We start from the raw sequence: 16550 nt of genomic DNA, 5'->3' as shown, positions 1-16550 counted from the left end.
CTTGCACAGTCATCTCTGATAACATGATTAGACAGAAGATCATAAACACACAGCATAAATGTTTCTGAACTGCAGCAGAGGATTGTGCCATGAAGCCTTAATAACAACACTCTTCAAGAGATCAAATCAATACAATGTCACTAAAGGCCCCGTATATTCCATTCACCTCTGTGAACAATAATGCAATGGTCTGAGAATTGCCACCACCATGCTTTCTTTCTGAATTTGCACTACTAGAAAAAAAGTTTCTAGTAATGCACTACTAGAAAAAAAGTTTTAAAGCATATTTCTAGGCAGAATAAAGGTTTTTAATTATGCCTAGTGTTTCACAATTTTAATTTTCATAGACAAATAGTATTTTGTTAAGTTATATTGAGTGATACTTACAGGCTTAAAGAAGGCATTATTGCTATATATATATATATATACATATATATATATTCTCAGCAGGTCTAAAATTTTAAACACAAACTAATATCTCTAAGTACAACTACCACTACCTTAATGAGATTTATTCTAAATTAATGTTTAAGAGGAGCTTATTAGGGATTCATGCCACTTCAGAACTCGTGTAACTAAACAAAAATTGCATTCAATTTTGCATGTTGTTTTCAATTATTTCTTCCATAGTGCTAAAATAGTCCTAGACATATAAACTGAAAGACCATTTGATGTAAATTAGCATAATACTTTGTAAATCAATGTTACTTTTAAATTCAAAACCTTAGAAAAGTCTGACATTAAGTAGAATAAATTAAAACAATGTTAAATCTGTAACATCAACATGCCCAATATGACAGTCTTAATTATGAATCTATGAAATAAAATTAAAATAGTTATGAAATATCAGCTGACATTTGAAAGAAGACTAAAATATTGCTTACTATGTATAATAAAGCAACCCAAATTATTTGTGTTTGCTTTTAAATTTTAGCAAACATGCTTAATATAATCTTTCTATCTATTTAAGCCTGGTTCATACAGCAAGAGTAAAAGTCTACTGCTCTCTTTTGTGCTTCTAGAATTTGGATATAGGTATGCCTTAACAATATTATGCAAAAAGGAATCACAAATTCAAACATTCAGTAGTACAACTTTTAGGATAAATATCTAACAAGTTATTTAAATGCAATTTAAATATACATCAATTTAAATATACATCATTCATTAGATATGGAGTATGACTAGATACAGATTTATTCTATTTTAAATCAGCTTATTGTGTCTTAATTGCATAGCTGACCAAGAGGTCTCAAATTCATTCAAGCAAATTACAAAAATCCCTAAAGCCTCACTGTAATTTTTCCTGTTTATCATCTCTAAAAGCAAAGTTCCAGATGAATCCATATCTATATATATTTTCATCATCCTCAGCAGCATCAATTTCAAAAGTGATGCTTAAATCCTGCTCCAACAGTGTCCACATTAGACTCCTGAAGAGAAATAGAAGGCAGAGCAGGCCTAATTAATAATGAGAAACTTAGGGCTCCTGTGCTTTGGGTCTGGCAGGCAGGAAACATTAAAGCATCAAAGTGAGGGCATGGATGTCTGGAATGAGGAAATGAAAGAGTGAGAAAGAATAGGGGGCCAGGAGCAGTGGCTCATGCCTGTAATCCCAGCAGTTTGGGAGGCCGAGGCAGGCAGATCAGGTCAGGAGATTGAGACTATCCTGTCCAACAAATCTCAGTTACTCCGGAGGCTGAGGCTTCAGAATCGCTTGAACCCAGGAGGCGGAAGTTGCAGTGAGGCAAGATCGCGCCACTGTACTCTAGCCTGGTGACAGAGAGAGACTCTGTCTCATAAAAAAACAAAACAAAACAAAACAAAAAAAAGAATGGGGGATAGGTGGAAGGGAAACACACAAACGCCAGATTGAGACATATCTGGGCTTTGTTCTCAATCTAACATTAGTTACTACTCTGTGGCCCCAGGAAATTAAATTCTGTTCTCAGTAATTTAGTGTCCTGATTCATAAAATGATGGATAAAAATATTTTCTAAGGCCTTCCAGATCTAAAATACTACAACTCTCTCTCAAGAAAATTTACCTATTTCACAGAAATGAGAAGAAACAGAGCATTCCACAGGAGCACCAACAGGCTGCACTTTTAACTACTCAGTGCTTTGTGATCATTCACATTGTGTGATTTTTAAGTACACTTCTTTTATCTGACAGCCCTAGTGAAACAGATACACAAATAATTAGCACAAATTGTAGCACAGAGGAGAGTGATAATAACTTTGTGAAGACCCAGAGGCATGACATTTGTGTTAGGTCTTGAAGAATAAATACAATTTCATCACAGAAAAAGAAGAAAAGGGTACAAAAGCAGCTAGGTAAAATATGAAAAAAGGTAAAAGATACAAAAACACAAGGATTGTTCAAAAGTTATAAAAAACAGAATAGTGGACAGAATTTGCTGAGGTTACAAAAGAACAGGACAAGGTCAAAATATACAATTCCTTGAATGCTAAGGTGAGTAACCCCTTAGAATCCATATATCAGAAAGAAAAAAAAAACTAGAATAATTTCCTGAAATAAAACGTACTAAAATTGTTACCAGGATTTAGACAGTATACAACATTACCTCAAACAAACAGATGAGGCATTATACATGAGTGAAGCCATCTTAAACATGCAGCTCTGTTAAACCTCCAAATAACTGCAGTTGCATGAATGACCTCAGATAAGACAGGAAAAGAATGACTCAGTGAACTTCATCCAGATTTCCAGATTGTAGAAACTGCAAGCAAATAATTGGGTGTTGCCATAACAAAAAGTTAAAACTTGTGATATTCGCTTTGGGATTGAACAGATGGTAAAGGCTGAAGAATAGCGTGGAGACTGTGAGTAGAGGCTGGAAGATCAGTAGAGAAATTGTTAATAGGGATACTAAAAGGTCAACACATGTTATGTACTGAGCGTTTGGCAATAATCCTGCCTGTGATAGCTTGGAAGAGAGAAAAATCACTTCATAACATTGTTGATCAAATTAAAGAGGTTTCCAGACAGCTGTTGAAACTAGCAACTAGCACGTGGGCAATTCTTATAAACAGAGTGAATGACTAAGAGTGCAGCGGCAAGATACTAGTAAGAAAGCCAAAAGACACAGGGAACCAATCACAGGGAGCAGAAGTGGGCTCTAATCAGAAAACATTCTCTGCCCCTCCAGTCAGGAACCTTGAAAACACCAGTTGCACTTCACAAGCACAATGGACCAGTGACTGTTGTGTTCCCTGCCTTTTGGAATGGGAGAAAATTTTCCAATTATCCTGCCCCTGTTCCATGTGTGTTGTGTGTGTAGGGAACAATAACTTATTTTTAGGTTCTTAGTTCTGCAGATCAACAGGGATTTTAGCAATGAAACTTCATTTGAATCTGGAACTGATTTCAACATGCTATTTTGGACTTCAACATGATGTCCTAATAAGATAAACTTTTGGGAGGGTGTGAAATTTTGTGCACGACGAAGGGACATTAATCAGGAGAATCCAGAGAGAAGACTGTAAAATAATATATTGTCATGGTGGCAGTCCCCTATAAATAAACTTTCAGGTATTCACTCTTGTGCTACCTCCTCAGATACTCATTTTACAGATGGTTATGTGAATAAACTCCCTCTTAAGCCAGCAACTACGCTCCAGGAAAGCTTGGGATGGATACTAAATGATGAGAGGTCACAGAGAGAAAGGCCCTGGAAGATGAGGGGCTATACTGGACATTCCAACTCAAGTCAAGCTCCCAGTGGAATTCAGCTACATGAGTGATGGCTGTTTATTGTACATTAAGCAGAACTACCTAGCTGAGCCCTGAAAAATAATAAATCATTGTGGTTTTAAGCTAATACATTTTGGGCTGTTTTGTCTCATAGCAATGGATAACAGAAACATATGCCTTATTTATGTTTATCTCTACCACTGAAGAAAGTGATTAAGAAATAGTAAATGCCCAAAAATATCAATAGTTTGGGGCTGGAAGCAGTGGCTCACCCCTGCAATCACAGCACTTTGGGAGGCTAAGGCAGGAGGATCGCTTCAATCTAGGAGTTCAACGTTGGAATGAGCTATGGTCGCACCATTGCACTCCAGCCTGGGTGACAGAATAAGGCCCTGTCTCTAAAAAAAGATCAATAGTGTAGATTAATTAATTTTTTACACAGAATAGACGAGAAGAAAAATAGTGATATACTCATTTTTTCTTTTCCTATTTTATATGTGGTCACTTTTCTACTTGTACTATAGTTTTTTCATATAAGTTTGAATTAGTTTGACCTTTTGATTATATGTAATTCAGAGTTTTTTTGTGAGAAAAGTTATGAATAGATGGCAATAAAAGCAATGATAAAATTCTCATCAGAGGAAAGAAAGGGGCAACATGCAACATCAAGAACACACATAAAAGTAAGTACTCTAAAATGAACACTGGTGGTAGTGCACTACATATATCTTTAAAATAATGTAGTCTCCACATCCACTCTGACATTTCTTTTGTTTATAGATAGCAATTCATTATATTTAATTAGAGTCAGGCATGTTTGCTTGTTGTTAATAGTTTTACATGTATTTCATCTTTAGGTGATTATAACCACTACTTTATAAATTTAAAAAAACACTTGATTTTGAGGTTTGTAAGCCATAGATATAGAATTCAAACTTAATTCTTCCAATTTCTGCCACCCACTACAAGGTGATGAACAAATGTTCTGTACTGACTCCCTCATGTTTCTGCAATCAGATAAAGAATAATAAAGATAACAAGCCATAAAAACACAGAAGTAGAAGCTCTAGATAAACAGATGCTGCTTATCATTTGTCCAAAACTATCTTTGCCAAATCATAGAAGAAATTTTCAGGCATATAAATAAGAATAAAATTTCACAGCAAGCATATTAAGTAAAAAAATATCTAAACATTACAGTTGGTTACTTTAATTCTGTGGTAAATGCCATAAAGAAATACAAATATTTAGTAATAGCAAATCACATAAATTCTTAGATTAAATAATTCTTCAAATATTTAAAAAACTGTATTATTTTTACCAAGTAATGGCTTTCTACCTAATTTAAAATATGGTAAAACTGATGTGATTATTACACATATTACATGTCTGTACCAAAAAAACTACATGGTTACTCTGTGTAATACATTTTATCCTTAGATCTTATTGTCTTCTCCACTTAACTGGATAATTATTCATATGTATAAATTTTCCTTTAGTGCACTGATATGGTTTGTCTGTGTCCCCACCCAAATCTCATCTTGAAATTCGGGAGGAGGGGCCTGGTGGGAAGTGATTGAATCATGGGGGTGGACTTCCTTTTTGCTGTTCTCATGATAGTGAGTTCTCATGAGATCTGGTTGTTTGAAAGTGTGTGGCACTTCCCCCTTTCTCTCTCTCTCTCCTCCGCTGCCAGGATAAGGCATACATGCTTCCCCTTCGCCTTCTGCCATGATGGTAAGTTTCCTGAGGTGTTCCAGTAGTGCTTCCTGTTAAGCCTGTGGAACTGTGAGCCATTTAAAACTCTTTCCTTCCTAAATTACCCAGTCTCAGGAAGTTCTTATAGCAGTATGAGAACAAACTAATATATGCACTTTACAATGTAAAATATCTTTAGATCCTAACTCCAGGATAATTTATGGTTTAATTTTTCTCCATTATAAATCCTTGTTATAAGTGAATAAAAATTTTGATAAACTATATTGAAAACCTATATTACTAAACCTGAATGAAACATACTTTAATGATTAAAAGCACAGGAAAGCTGACTCATGCTTTGTAAAATATATACTATGGACTTCTCATGCAAATATTAATATTCTCCAGTTACAAAACATAATCATCACTGGCAGCTCGAGTGAACTTCTCAAGAGTCAAGAACCCAAGTGTTTTATAAACAGATAAAACCTTTAAAACTTCACATATATTATCCATGACCCTTATATGCATACAGATATGTTTTTCTTATTTATTCTCATCCTTTTTAATGAATGTGAATATAACATCAACAAAGAAATCAATAAACTCAAGCTGGTGCTATAGAAAACACCCTCTTAAGAAGTTATCATTGAGAGGGAAATATCTCCAGTATATTACTATTTACCATGAAATAATTTTTTTTCTATATTTGTGTTTTGATTATGAGTCCTAAATCTAAATATAATCAAATGTATGCTCTTTATTGGGGAGTATATAAAACTTTTGAATGTATATACTTATTAGGTAAATAAGCCTTCATAAAATGAATTACATAAAAAGTGAAAAATGTTTCATCATGAAAATTATAGGTATTTCATTGTTATAACAATGTGAAAGGTAAAGTTCTAAAGTTAACTAGCATTTTGTGATGTTAATATTTCCTGACAATTAGATGTCACACAAATACTACTATTAAAACGAAAAGCTAATGTGTTATATGGTGAAAAATTCTATGTAATAATAGCAAAAGATTAATTAAGCTCTGATCAGGTCAATATTCAACCACCAAACATCATACATAATACCCATATAAACTAGCTTACACATTTTTGAAATAAAATATACATGAATCCCTCATTTATTTAAATATAATTCTATTTAAGTACAATTCAAGTATTATAATTCAATACGATAGAAATAATTATTGCTAACTGTCTTTCAATGTCGTATTTCTATAAACTGTAAAAATGTGAACAGCAGGGAAATCACTATTTTGAATCTCATTGCTTTTTGTTGCTGTTGTTGATGCTGTTTTCCTTTATAAAAATTAGGCAGATACAGCAATTCATATTAACTACTTTACTGAAAGCATTTTGGCACACTCTCATACCTTTCCCAGGAGAAAAATGACAGCAATTTTCTTATAGTTAATATGAATCAATTGCTTTCACAATTAATTATCAAGTATACTACTCAAAAATGTATTATTTGAAATAAATGTATAACATTTACTTTTAATAAATCATCATTTTGAAAAGATCAGTGTTTGAGATGATGGATATATTAACTACTTTGATCTGATTAGTATACATTATATGTATCAAAACATTACTACACACCCATGAATATGTACAATTACTATTTGTTAATTTAAAAAATAAAACTTTTTTGAATCATTTAAATGCAAGATAAATTATTTAAATGTTTCTTACCATGGCAAGAACCCTCAATTTCTTCATATCCTGTACTGCAGATGCACCTTCCAAGAGGAACCAGCCAATCTCCATCAGCTCCACAATACAGTTTAGGAGTGTCACGCTCTTCAGCACTCTTCACACAAGAACCCCGTACTTCAACCAAAGAGGAGGAATCAACCCTTGGAATGGTATCAGGAAACATGGCCAAGTTACGAACAGTGAAGGGGCACTTCTTGTAGAAAACACGGACTGAAACCAGGGCAATGCACGCCCCAATGTCTTGAAAAGCCAGATAAAATCCTTTCCTTTCTATAGGCCCCACCTCACGAATTTCAGTGTTGAGTTTGAGGATGCGATCACCCAAATCCATCTGGGTAAAACTCTCATCAGCAGCAATTGTGTCGATCTTTGTATACTGGTTTGGCTTGAATTTAATTCCGTGGGACTCATCTGATTCCATATAAAACAGATTAAATGTTTCTTTGCAAGTCCCCAAGACCCATGGGATGCTGTTACAATCCCTTAGTGTGAATTTCATTTCCACATAAATTTTCTGAGCTGCATCACGGGAGATCCAGTTTGTACGAAGCCAGTTGTTTTGGTTTGGTTCCATTACATTACATACCTGGTATGTGTGAATGGGCCTATTATGTTCATCCATTTCAGTGATGGCATCCCACTGCAAAAAGGGAAAAAAGTAATTAAGTGATTTTAAACCACGGCGATTAAACAGAAATGATTACTTACAATTTTTTTGTTTTACCAAAATAAAAATGAATTAAAAGGATACAAATGAAGCTATTCAAAGCATCAATGGAACAGCATTTTAACCATGAGCCTTTAGTTAAAAGTACAGGTTCTAGCATCAGCTGTCCTGTCTTGCCTTCCTACACATTAATTGCATGACAACTTTATTTAATCTCTAGTTTCCTCAACAGTAAAGGAGCTGATAATAGTATCTGCTTCACAGGGTTGTTGTAAGGTGTAAATTAGATAAATACATGTACAGCACTTCAGGTAGTTCCTGGCATACTATAAGAACATTAAATAGCATCCATTATCTTATCAGAACAACTTAATATAAAAAAAATGCACTTTGGGTTTCCCATCTTTCCGCATATCCAATTTGCCACAAATTGTGGTGTGTTTTCTTTGCCAATATTCAATTAAATATTTATATGACTACTTCAATAGAAAACAGACATGGATAAGGCCTTAGGCTTATTCAATAAATATTTATCAGGCATTCCCATACCCTGGGCACTGGAAATACAGCAGTTAATAAGCTGAACAAAAACTCTCTGCCTTTATAAAGCTTACTTTAGAGGGAAGAGAGACAATTAAAAAGTAGAAATGAGTAAAACTAAATAATATGGTAGAAAGTACAATGGGGAAAAACGGGGCAAGGAGATTAAGAAGAGGGTTATAATTTTAAGCGGGTGGCTAGAAAAGGCCTTACTGAGGTAGTGACATTTAAGCATTGCCTTAGAGATGAGATAGTGAAACTTGCAAAGAGGAAGCAGTATATACAAATAACCTGAGGCAAGACTGTACAGGTATATTTGAGGAACAGCATAAGTGGGCACTGAAAGCACACTAGATAATAAGAACAGAGGGTCAGAGAGCAGCCAAACCAAAAGTCTTTATTAAGCATTTTAAGCCCTTTGGCTTTTACTCTGAGCTAGATCACTGGATTATTTTCACTTCTGTATGTTTATGTACAAGCAGTTTGCCACTTGATTGCATAGAAAGACTTTGTCCATTTTTAAGGGATTTAATAAAAATATTTGGGTACCCTGAAAGCAGTTTATATTATCAATATTTATTCATTTAATATTGCATACTTCTATACTGTAAATTTAGATTATAACTCCATTTTATTTGTATAGTTATAATTGATCATTTTCAATACAAGAAAAACATTCAGGTAACCTTATAGCATTTTTGGGAAAACATGCTAGGCATCATAGTTTATCATTAGACTATACTGAAAATGACAAATGGTTTGCTATAGTGAATAAGGGTTCTATTGGTTGATAACATACTTCAGTTATTTATAATAAGATTATTTAACAATTCTGTTTGCAGTTTCTTATTTTAACTGGCTATAGAGAGTTACTAAATCAAGGCTGGTTGAATTTCATTAGTATAGTTTCTAACAGAATGCCTATTTTCCTCAGTATATAGGACTATTATGACACAAAGTACTTTTAATTATCTACTGTAAATTTCCAGAATAATTTATATTATCCATCATGCAAACTTAAACACAATCTTTATCCAAAAAATATTTTCTGCAAATTTCTTGCTTGAAATTCAGAGGGCGTTTTCCAGAGAAAACAATGAGTTCCTTTGAACTGTATATTTAATTTTACAAAATACAAACATTTTTTATCAGGGGTGATTCAAAAATCTCATGGGAATATACATGAAATTTCCCATCTAAATGCCTTTCATCCTAATGTATAATGGGTCTTATGTTACTCGGAGGACACTTAAAGGCAAACCAGCACTATCACAGCTCATTGGAACCACAATATAATCATTCTAAATGTAACTGTGAACCAAGATAATAGTAAAAAATATGATATAATTTTAAACTGTCAAAATCAATGTCTAAAAATCTAGGTATTTTACTCATAGGAAAGCATCTAAAGTACTCATCCAATGATGATTTTTATTTTGAATACATTTATAATTAGAATTGATTTCACTTCTCAGGGAATTCATATACATTATTATTAATGTCTATACTACATCCTTTACTCTCCTATGTAGGAGTAAAGAATTATATTCTGGGGGCTGTTTCCAAGATGGACGAATAGGAACAGCTCCAGTCTACAGCTCCCAGCGTGAGTGATGCAGAAGACGGGTGATTGCTGCATTTCCAACTGAGGTACCAGGTTCATCTCACTGGGGCTCATCAGACAGTGGGGGCAGGACAGTGGGTGCAGCCCACCGAGTGTGAGCCAAAGCAGGGCGAAGCACTGCCTCACCCAGGAAGCGCAAGGGATCAGGGAATTCCCTTTCATAGCCAAGCAAAGCTGTGACAGATGGCATCTGGAAAATCGGGTCACTCCCATCCTAATACTGCGCTTTTCCAACGGTTTAAGCAAATGGCACACCAGGAGATTATATCCCGCACCTGGCTTGGAGGGTCCCACGCCCACGGAGCCTCGCTCATTGCTAGCACAGCAGTCTGAGATTGAACTGCAAGGCAGCAGCAAGGCTGGGGGAGGGACGCCCACCAATGCTGAGGCTTGAGTAGGTAAACAAAGCAGCTGGGAAGCTGGAACTCAGTGGAGCACACCCCAGCTCAAGGAGGCCTGCCTGCCTCTGTAGACTCCACCCCTGGGGGCAGGGCATAGCCAAACAAAAGACAGCAGAAACCTCTGCAGACTTAAATGTCCCTGTCTGACAGTGTTGAAGAGAGTAGTGGTTCTCCCAGCATGGAGTCTGAGATCTGAGAATGGACAGACTGCCTCCCCAAGTGGGTCCCTGACCCCCGAGTGGCCTAACTGGGAGGCACCCCCAGTAGAGGCAGACTGACACCTCACACGGCCAGGTACCCCTCTGAGAGGAAGCTTCCAGAGGAACAATCAGGCAGCAACATTTGCTGTTCAGGAATATTTGCTGTTCTGCAGCCTCCACTGCTGATACCCAGGCAAACAGGGTCTGGAGTGGACCTTCAGCAAACTGCAACAGACCTGCAGATGAGGGTCCTGACTGTTAGAAGAAAAACTAACAAACAGAAAGGACATCCACACCAAAACCCCATCTGTACGTCACCATCATCAAAGACCAAAGGTAAATAAAACCACAAAGATGGGGAAAAAACAGAAGAGAAAAGCTGAAAATTCTAAAAATCAGAGCACCTCTCCCCCTCCAAAGGAACGCAGCTCCTTGCCAGCAACAGAATAAAGCTGGACAGAGAATGACGTTGATGAGTTGAGAGAAGAAGGCTTCAAACAACCAAACTTCTCCAAGCTAAAGAAGGAAGTTAGAACCCATCGCAAAGAAGCTAAAAACCTTGAAAAAAGATTAAATGAATGGCTAACTAGAATAACCAGTGCAGAGAAGTCCTTAAATGACCCGATGGAGCTGAAAACCATGGCACGAGAACTACGTGGTGAACGCACAAGCTTCAGCAGCCGATTCAATCAACTGGAAGAAAAGGTATCAGTGATTGAAGAGCAAATGAATGAAAAGAAGCGAGAAGAGAAGTTTAGAGAAAAAAGAGTAAAAAGAAACAAACAAAGCCTCCAAGAAATATGGGACTGTGTGAAACGATCAAATCTACATCTGACTGGTGTACCTGAAAGTGATGGGGAGAATAAAACCAAGTTGGAAAAGACACTTCAGGATATTATCCAGGAGAACTTCCTCAACCTAGCAAGGCAGGCCAACATTCAAATTCAGGAAATACAGAGAATGCCACAAAGATACTCCTCGAGAAGAGCAACTCCAAGACAAATAACTGTCAGATTCACCAAAGTTGAAATGGAGGAAAAAATGTTAAGGGCGGCCAGAGAGAAAGGTCGGGTTACCCACAAAGGGAAACCCATCAGACTAACAGCTGATCTCTCGACAGAAACTCTACAAGCCAGAAGAGAGTGGGGGCCAACATTCAACATTCTTAAAGAAAAGAATGTTCAACCCAGAATTTTATATCCAGCCAAACTAAGCTTCATAAGTGAAGGAGAAATAAAATCCTTTACAGACAAACAAATGTTGAGAGATTTTGTCACCAGCAGGCCTGCCCTACAAGAGCTCCTGAAGGAAGCACTAAACATAGAAAGGAACAACCGGTACCAGCCACTGCAAAAACATGCCGAATTATAAAGACCATTGAGGCTAGGAAGGAACTGCATCAACTAACGAGCAAAATAACCAACTAACATCATAATGACAGGATCAAATTCACACATAACAATATTAACCTTAAATGTAAATGGGCTAAATGCTCCAATTAAAAGACACAGACTGGCAAACCGGATAAAGAGTCAAGACCCATCAGTGTGCTGTATTCAGGAGACCCATCACATGTGCAGAGACACACATAGGCTCAAAATAAAGGGATGGAGGAAGATCTACCAAGCAAATGGAAAACAAAAAAAGGCGGGGGTTGAAATCCTAGTCTCTGATAAAACAGACTTTAAACCAATAAGATCAAAAGAGACAAAGAAGGCCATTACATAATGGTAAAGGGATCAATTCAACAAGAAGAGCTAACTATCTTAAATATATATGCGCACAACACAGGAGCACACAGATTCATAAAGCAATTCCTTAGAGATCTACAAAGATACTTAGACTCCCACACAATAATAATGGGAGACTTAAACACCCCACTGTCAACATTAGACAGATCAACGAGACAGAAAGTTAACAAGGATATCCAGGAATTGAACTCAGATCTGCACTAAGCAGACCTAATAGACATCTACAGAACTCTCCACCTCAAATCAACAGAATATACATTCTTCTCAGCACCACATCACACTTATTCCAAAATTGACCACATAGTTGGAAGTAAGGCACTCCTCAGCAAATGTAAAAGAATAGAAATTATAACAAACTGTCTCTCAGACCACAGTGCAATCAAGCTGGAACTCAGGATTAAGAAACTCACTCAAAACCACTCAACTATATAGAAACTGAACAACCTGCTCCTGAATGACTATTGGGTACATAATGAAATGAAGGCAGAAATAAAGATGTTCTTTGAAACCAACGAGAACAAAGACACAACATACCAGAATCTCTGGGACACATTCAAAGCAGTGTGTAGAGGGAAATTTATAGCACTAAATGCCCACAAGAGAAAGCAGGAAAGATCTAAAATTGACACCCTAACATCACAATTAAAAGAACTAGAGAAGCAAGAGCAAACACATTCAAAAGCTAGCAGAAGGCAAGAAATAAGATTAGAGAAGAACTGAAGGAGATAGAGACACAAAAAACCCTTCAAAAAATCAGTGAGTCCAGTGGCTGGTTTTTTGAAATGACCAACAAAATTGATAGACCGCTAGCAAGACTAATAAAGAAGAAAAGAGAGAAGAATCAAACAGATGCAATAAAAAATGATAAAGTGGATATCACCACTGATCCCACAGAAATACAAACTACCATTAGAAAATACTATAAACACCTCGATGCAAATAAACTAGAAAATCTAGAAGAAATGGATAAATTCCTGGACACATACACCCTCCCAAGACTAAACCAGGAAGAAGTTGAATCTCTGAATAGACCAATAACAAGCTCTGAAATTGAGGCATTAATTAATAGCCTAGCAACCAAAAAAAGTCCAGGAACAGATGGATTCACAGCAGAATTCTATCAGAGGTACAAGGAGGAGCTGGTACCATTCCTTCTGAAACTATTCCAATCAATAGAAAAAGAGGGAGTCCTTCCTAACTTATTTTATGAGGCCAGCATCATCTTGATACCAAAGCCTGGCAGAGACACAACAAAAAAAGAGAATTTTAGACCAATATCCCTGATGAACATCGATGCAAAAATCCTCAATAAAATCCTGGCAAAACAAATCCAGCAGCACATCAAAAAGCTTATCCACCATGATCAAGTGGGCTTCATCCCTGGGATGCAAGGCTGGTTCAACATACACAAATCAATAAATGAAATCCAGCACATAAACAGAAACAAAGACAAAAACCACATGATTATCTCAATAGATGCAGAAAAGGCCTTTGACAAAATTCAACAACACTTCATGCTAAAAACTCTCAATAAATTCGGTATTGATGGGACGTATCTCAAAATAATAAGAGCTATTTATGACAAACCCACAGCCAATATACTGAATGGGCAAAACTGGAAGCATTCCCTTTGAAAACTCGCACAAGACAGGGATGCCCTTTCTCACCACTCCTATTCAACATAGTGTTGGAAGTTCTGGCCAGGGCAATCAGGTAGGAGAAAGAAATAAATGGTATTCAATTAGGAAAGGAGGAAGTCAAATTGTCCCTGTTTGCAGATGATATGATTGTACATTTAGAAAACCCCATCGTCTCAGCCCAAAATCTCCTTAAGCTGATGAGCAACTTCAGCAAAGTCTCAGGATACAAAATCAATGTGCAAAAATCACAAGCATTCTTATACACCAGTAACAGAAAAACAGACAGCCAAATCATGAGTGAACTCCCATTCACAATTGCTTCAAAGAGAATAAAATACCTAGGAATTCAACTTACAAGGCATGTGAAGGACCTCTTCAAAGAGAACTACAAATCACTGCTCAATGAAATAAGAGGATACAAACCAATGGAAGAACACTTCATGTTCATGGGCAGGAAGAATCAACATCGTGAAAATGGCCATACTGCCCAAGGTAATTTATAGATTCAATGCCATCCCCATCAAGCTACCAATGAGTTTCTTCACAGAATTGGAAAAATCTAATTTAAAGTTCATATGGAACCAAAAAAGAGCCTGCATTGCCAAGACAATCCTAAGCCAAAAGAACAAAGCTGGAGGCATCATGCTACCTGACTTCAAACTATACTACAGTAACCAAAACAGCATGGTACTGGTACCAAAACAGAGATATAGACCAATGGAACAGAACAGAGCCCTCAGAAATAATACCACACATCTACAACTATCTGATCTTTGACAAACCTGACATAAACAAGAAATGCGGAAAGGATTCCCTATTTAATAACTTGTGCTGAGAAAACTGGCTATCCATATGTAGAAAGCTGAAACTGGATTCCTTCCTTATGCCTTATACAAAAATTAATTCAAGATGGATTAAAGACTTAAATGTTTGACCTAAAGCCATAAAAACCCTAGAAGAAAACCTAAGTAATACCATTCAGGACAAAGGCATGGACAAGGACTTCATGTCTAAAACACCAAAAGCAATGGCAATAAAAGCCAAACTTGACACATGGGATCTAATTAAACTAAAGAGCTTCTGCACAGCAAAAGAAACTACCATCAGAGTGAACAGGCAACCTAAAAAATGGGAGAAAATTTTCGCAACCTACTCATCTGACAAAGGGCTAATATCCAGAATCTACAAAGAACTCAAACAAATTTACAAGCAAAAGCAAACAACCCCATCAAAAAGTGAGTGAAGCATATGAACAGACACTTTTCAAAAGAAGATATTTATGCAGACAAAAGACACATGAAAAAGTGCTCATCATCACTGGCCATCAGAGAAATGCAAATCAAAACCACAACGAGATACCATCTCACACCCGTTAGAATGGCCATCATTAAAATGTCAGGAAACAGCAGGTGCTGGAGAGGATGTGGAGAAACAGGAACACTTTTACACTGTTGGTGGGACTGTAAACTAGTTCAACCGTGTGGAAGACAGTGTGGCAATCCCTCAGGGATCTAGAACTAGAAATACCATTTAACCCAGTCATCTCATTACTGGGTATATACCCAAAGGATTATAAATCATGCTGCTATAAAGGCACATGCACATTTATGTTTATTGTGGCACTATTCACAATAGCAAGGACTTGGAACCAACCCAAATGTCCATCAATGATAGACTGGATTAAGAAAATGTGGCACATATACACCATGGAATACTATGCAGCCATAAAAAAGGATGAGTTCATGTCCTTTGTAGGGACATGGATGAAGCTGGAAACCATCATTCTCAGCAAACTATTGCAAGGACAAAAAACCAAACACCGCATGTTCTCACTCATAGGTGGAAACCGAACAGTGATAACACTTGGACACAGGAAGGGGAATATCACACACTGGGGCCTGTGGTGGGGTGGGTGGAGGGGAGAGGGAAAGCATTAGGAGATATACCTAATGTAAATGACGAGATAATTGGTGCAGCACACCAACATGGCACATATATACATATGTAACAAACCTGCACGTTGTGCACATGTACCCTAGAACTTTAAGTATAAAAAAAAAGAATTATATTCCCTGTAAATTCTGTTTTAGTATCTTCATCATTTCATATTAATAAAAAGCACTAACCGTGTTCAACAAAAAATTAACTCTCTGAAAATATGAGATTAACTCAAATATGAAGAAGTGTTTGAAAATATCAATTATGAAATTATAACATTTCCTTATTTACAAATACATTCGGTTGCGGAGATGTTCAGAATGAGAGAAGGGTCTGAAGTGAAAAAATACATGTATTCTCTAATCATAATCGATATAAACCAAGAAATATGGAAGTACCAAAATATACACAGATAATCAGAAATGTGATTCTTCTCAAATACAGTGCATAAGGATACATAACAAAATGATGCATTTTTTTTTACACTGAGTTTGTGATGTTTGATGAAAAATAGTGTTTCTTCTTTTACTTAAAATAAAATAAATTAGAATTAGACTTAGGTACCAAAACACTCTAAACAGACATAATTGGTAAATTTCATCTTATTGAAGAATATAGAAAGTAATATATATTAGACA

At 36.3% G+C, this 16550-nt stretch overlaps 1 protein-coding gene and 1 long non-coding RNA gene across 5 annotated transcripts in view; one reads left to right on the top strand and one right to left on the bottom strand.

Moving 5' to 3' along the window:
• LOC134735471 (uncharacterized) overlaps positions 1-7209 on the top strand; it is a 97154-nt gene extending 89945 nt beyond the window's left edge. Inside the window, exon 3 of the long non-coding RNA XR_010118614.1 lies at positions 7169-7209. This is a non-coding gene — a long non-coding RNA (uncharacterized lncRNA). The remainder of the gene's footprint in view (positions 1-7168) is intronic.
• Positions 1-16550, bottom strand: part of EPHA6 (EPH receptor A6) — a 951077-nt gene that overhangs the window by 773396 nt on the left and 161131 nt on the right. For all 4 annotated transcript variants that reach the window (XM_063630562.1, XM_063630563.1, XM_063630564.1 and 1 more), the window contains one exon: positions 7128-7791. In XM_063630562.1, the coding sequence (XP_063486632.1) occupies positions 7128-7791 (664 nt within the window). The remainder of the gene's footprint in view (positions 1-7127; positions 7792-16550) is intronic.

This window comes from Symphalangus syndactylus, chromosome 21 (genome assembly GCF_028878055.3).
Source record: "Symphalangus syndactylus isolate Jambi chromosome 21, NHGRI_mSymSyn1-v2.1_pri, whole genome shotgun sequence".
NCBI lineage: Eukaryota > Metazoa > Chordata > Mammalia > Primates > Hylobatidae > Symphalangus > Symphalangus syndactylus.
Note: the sequence above shows the minus strand (reverse complement) of the source record. Positions and strands in the feature narration are given on the sequence as shown.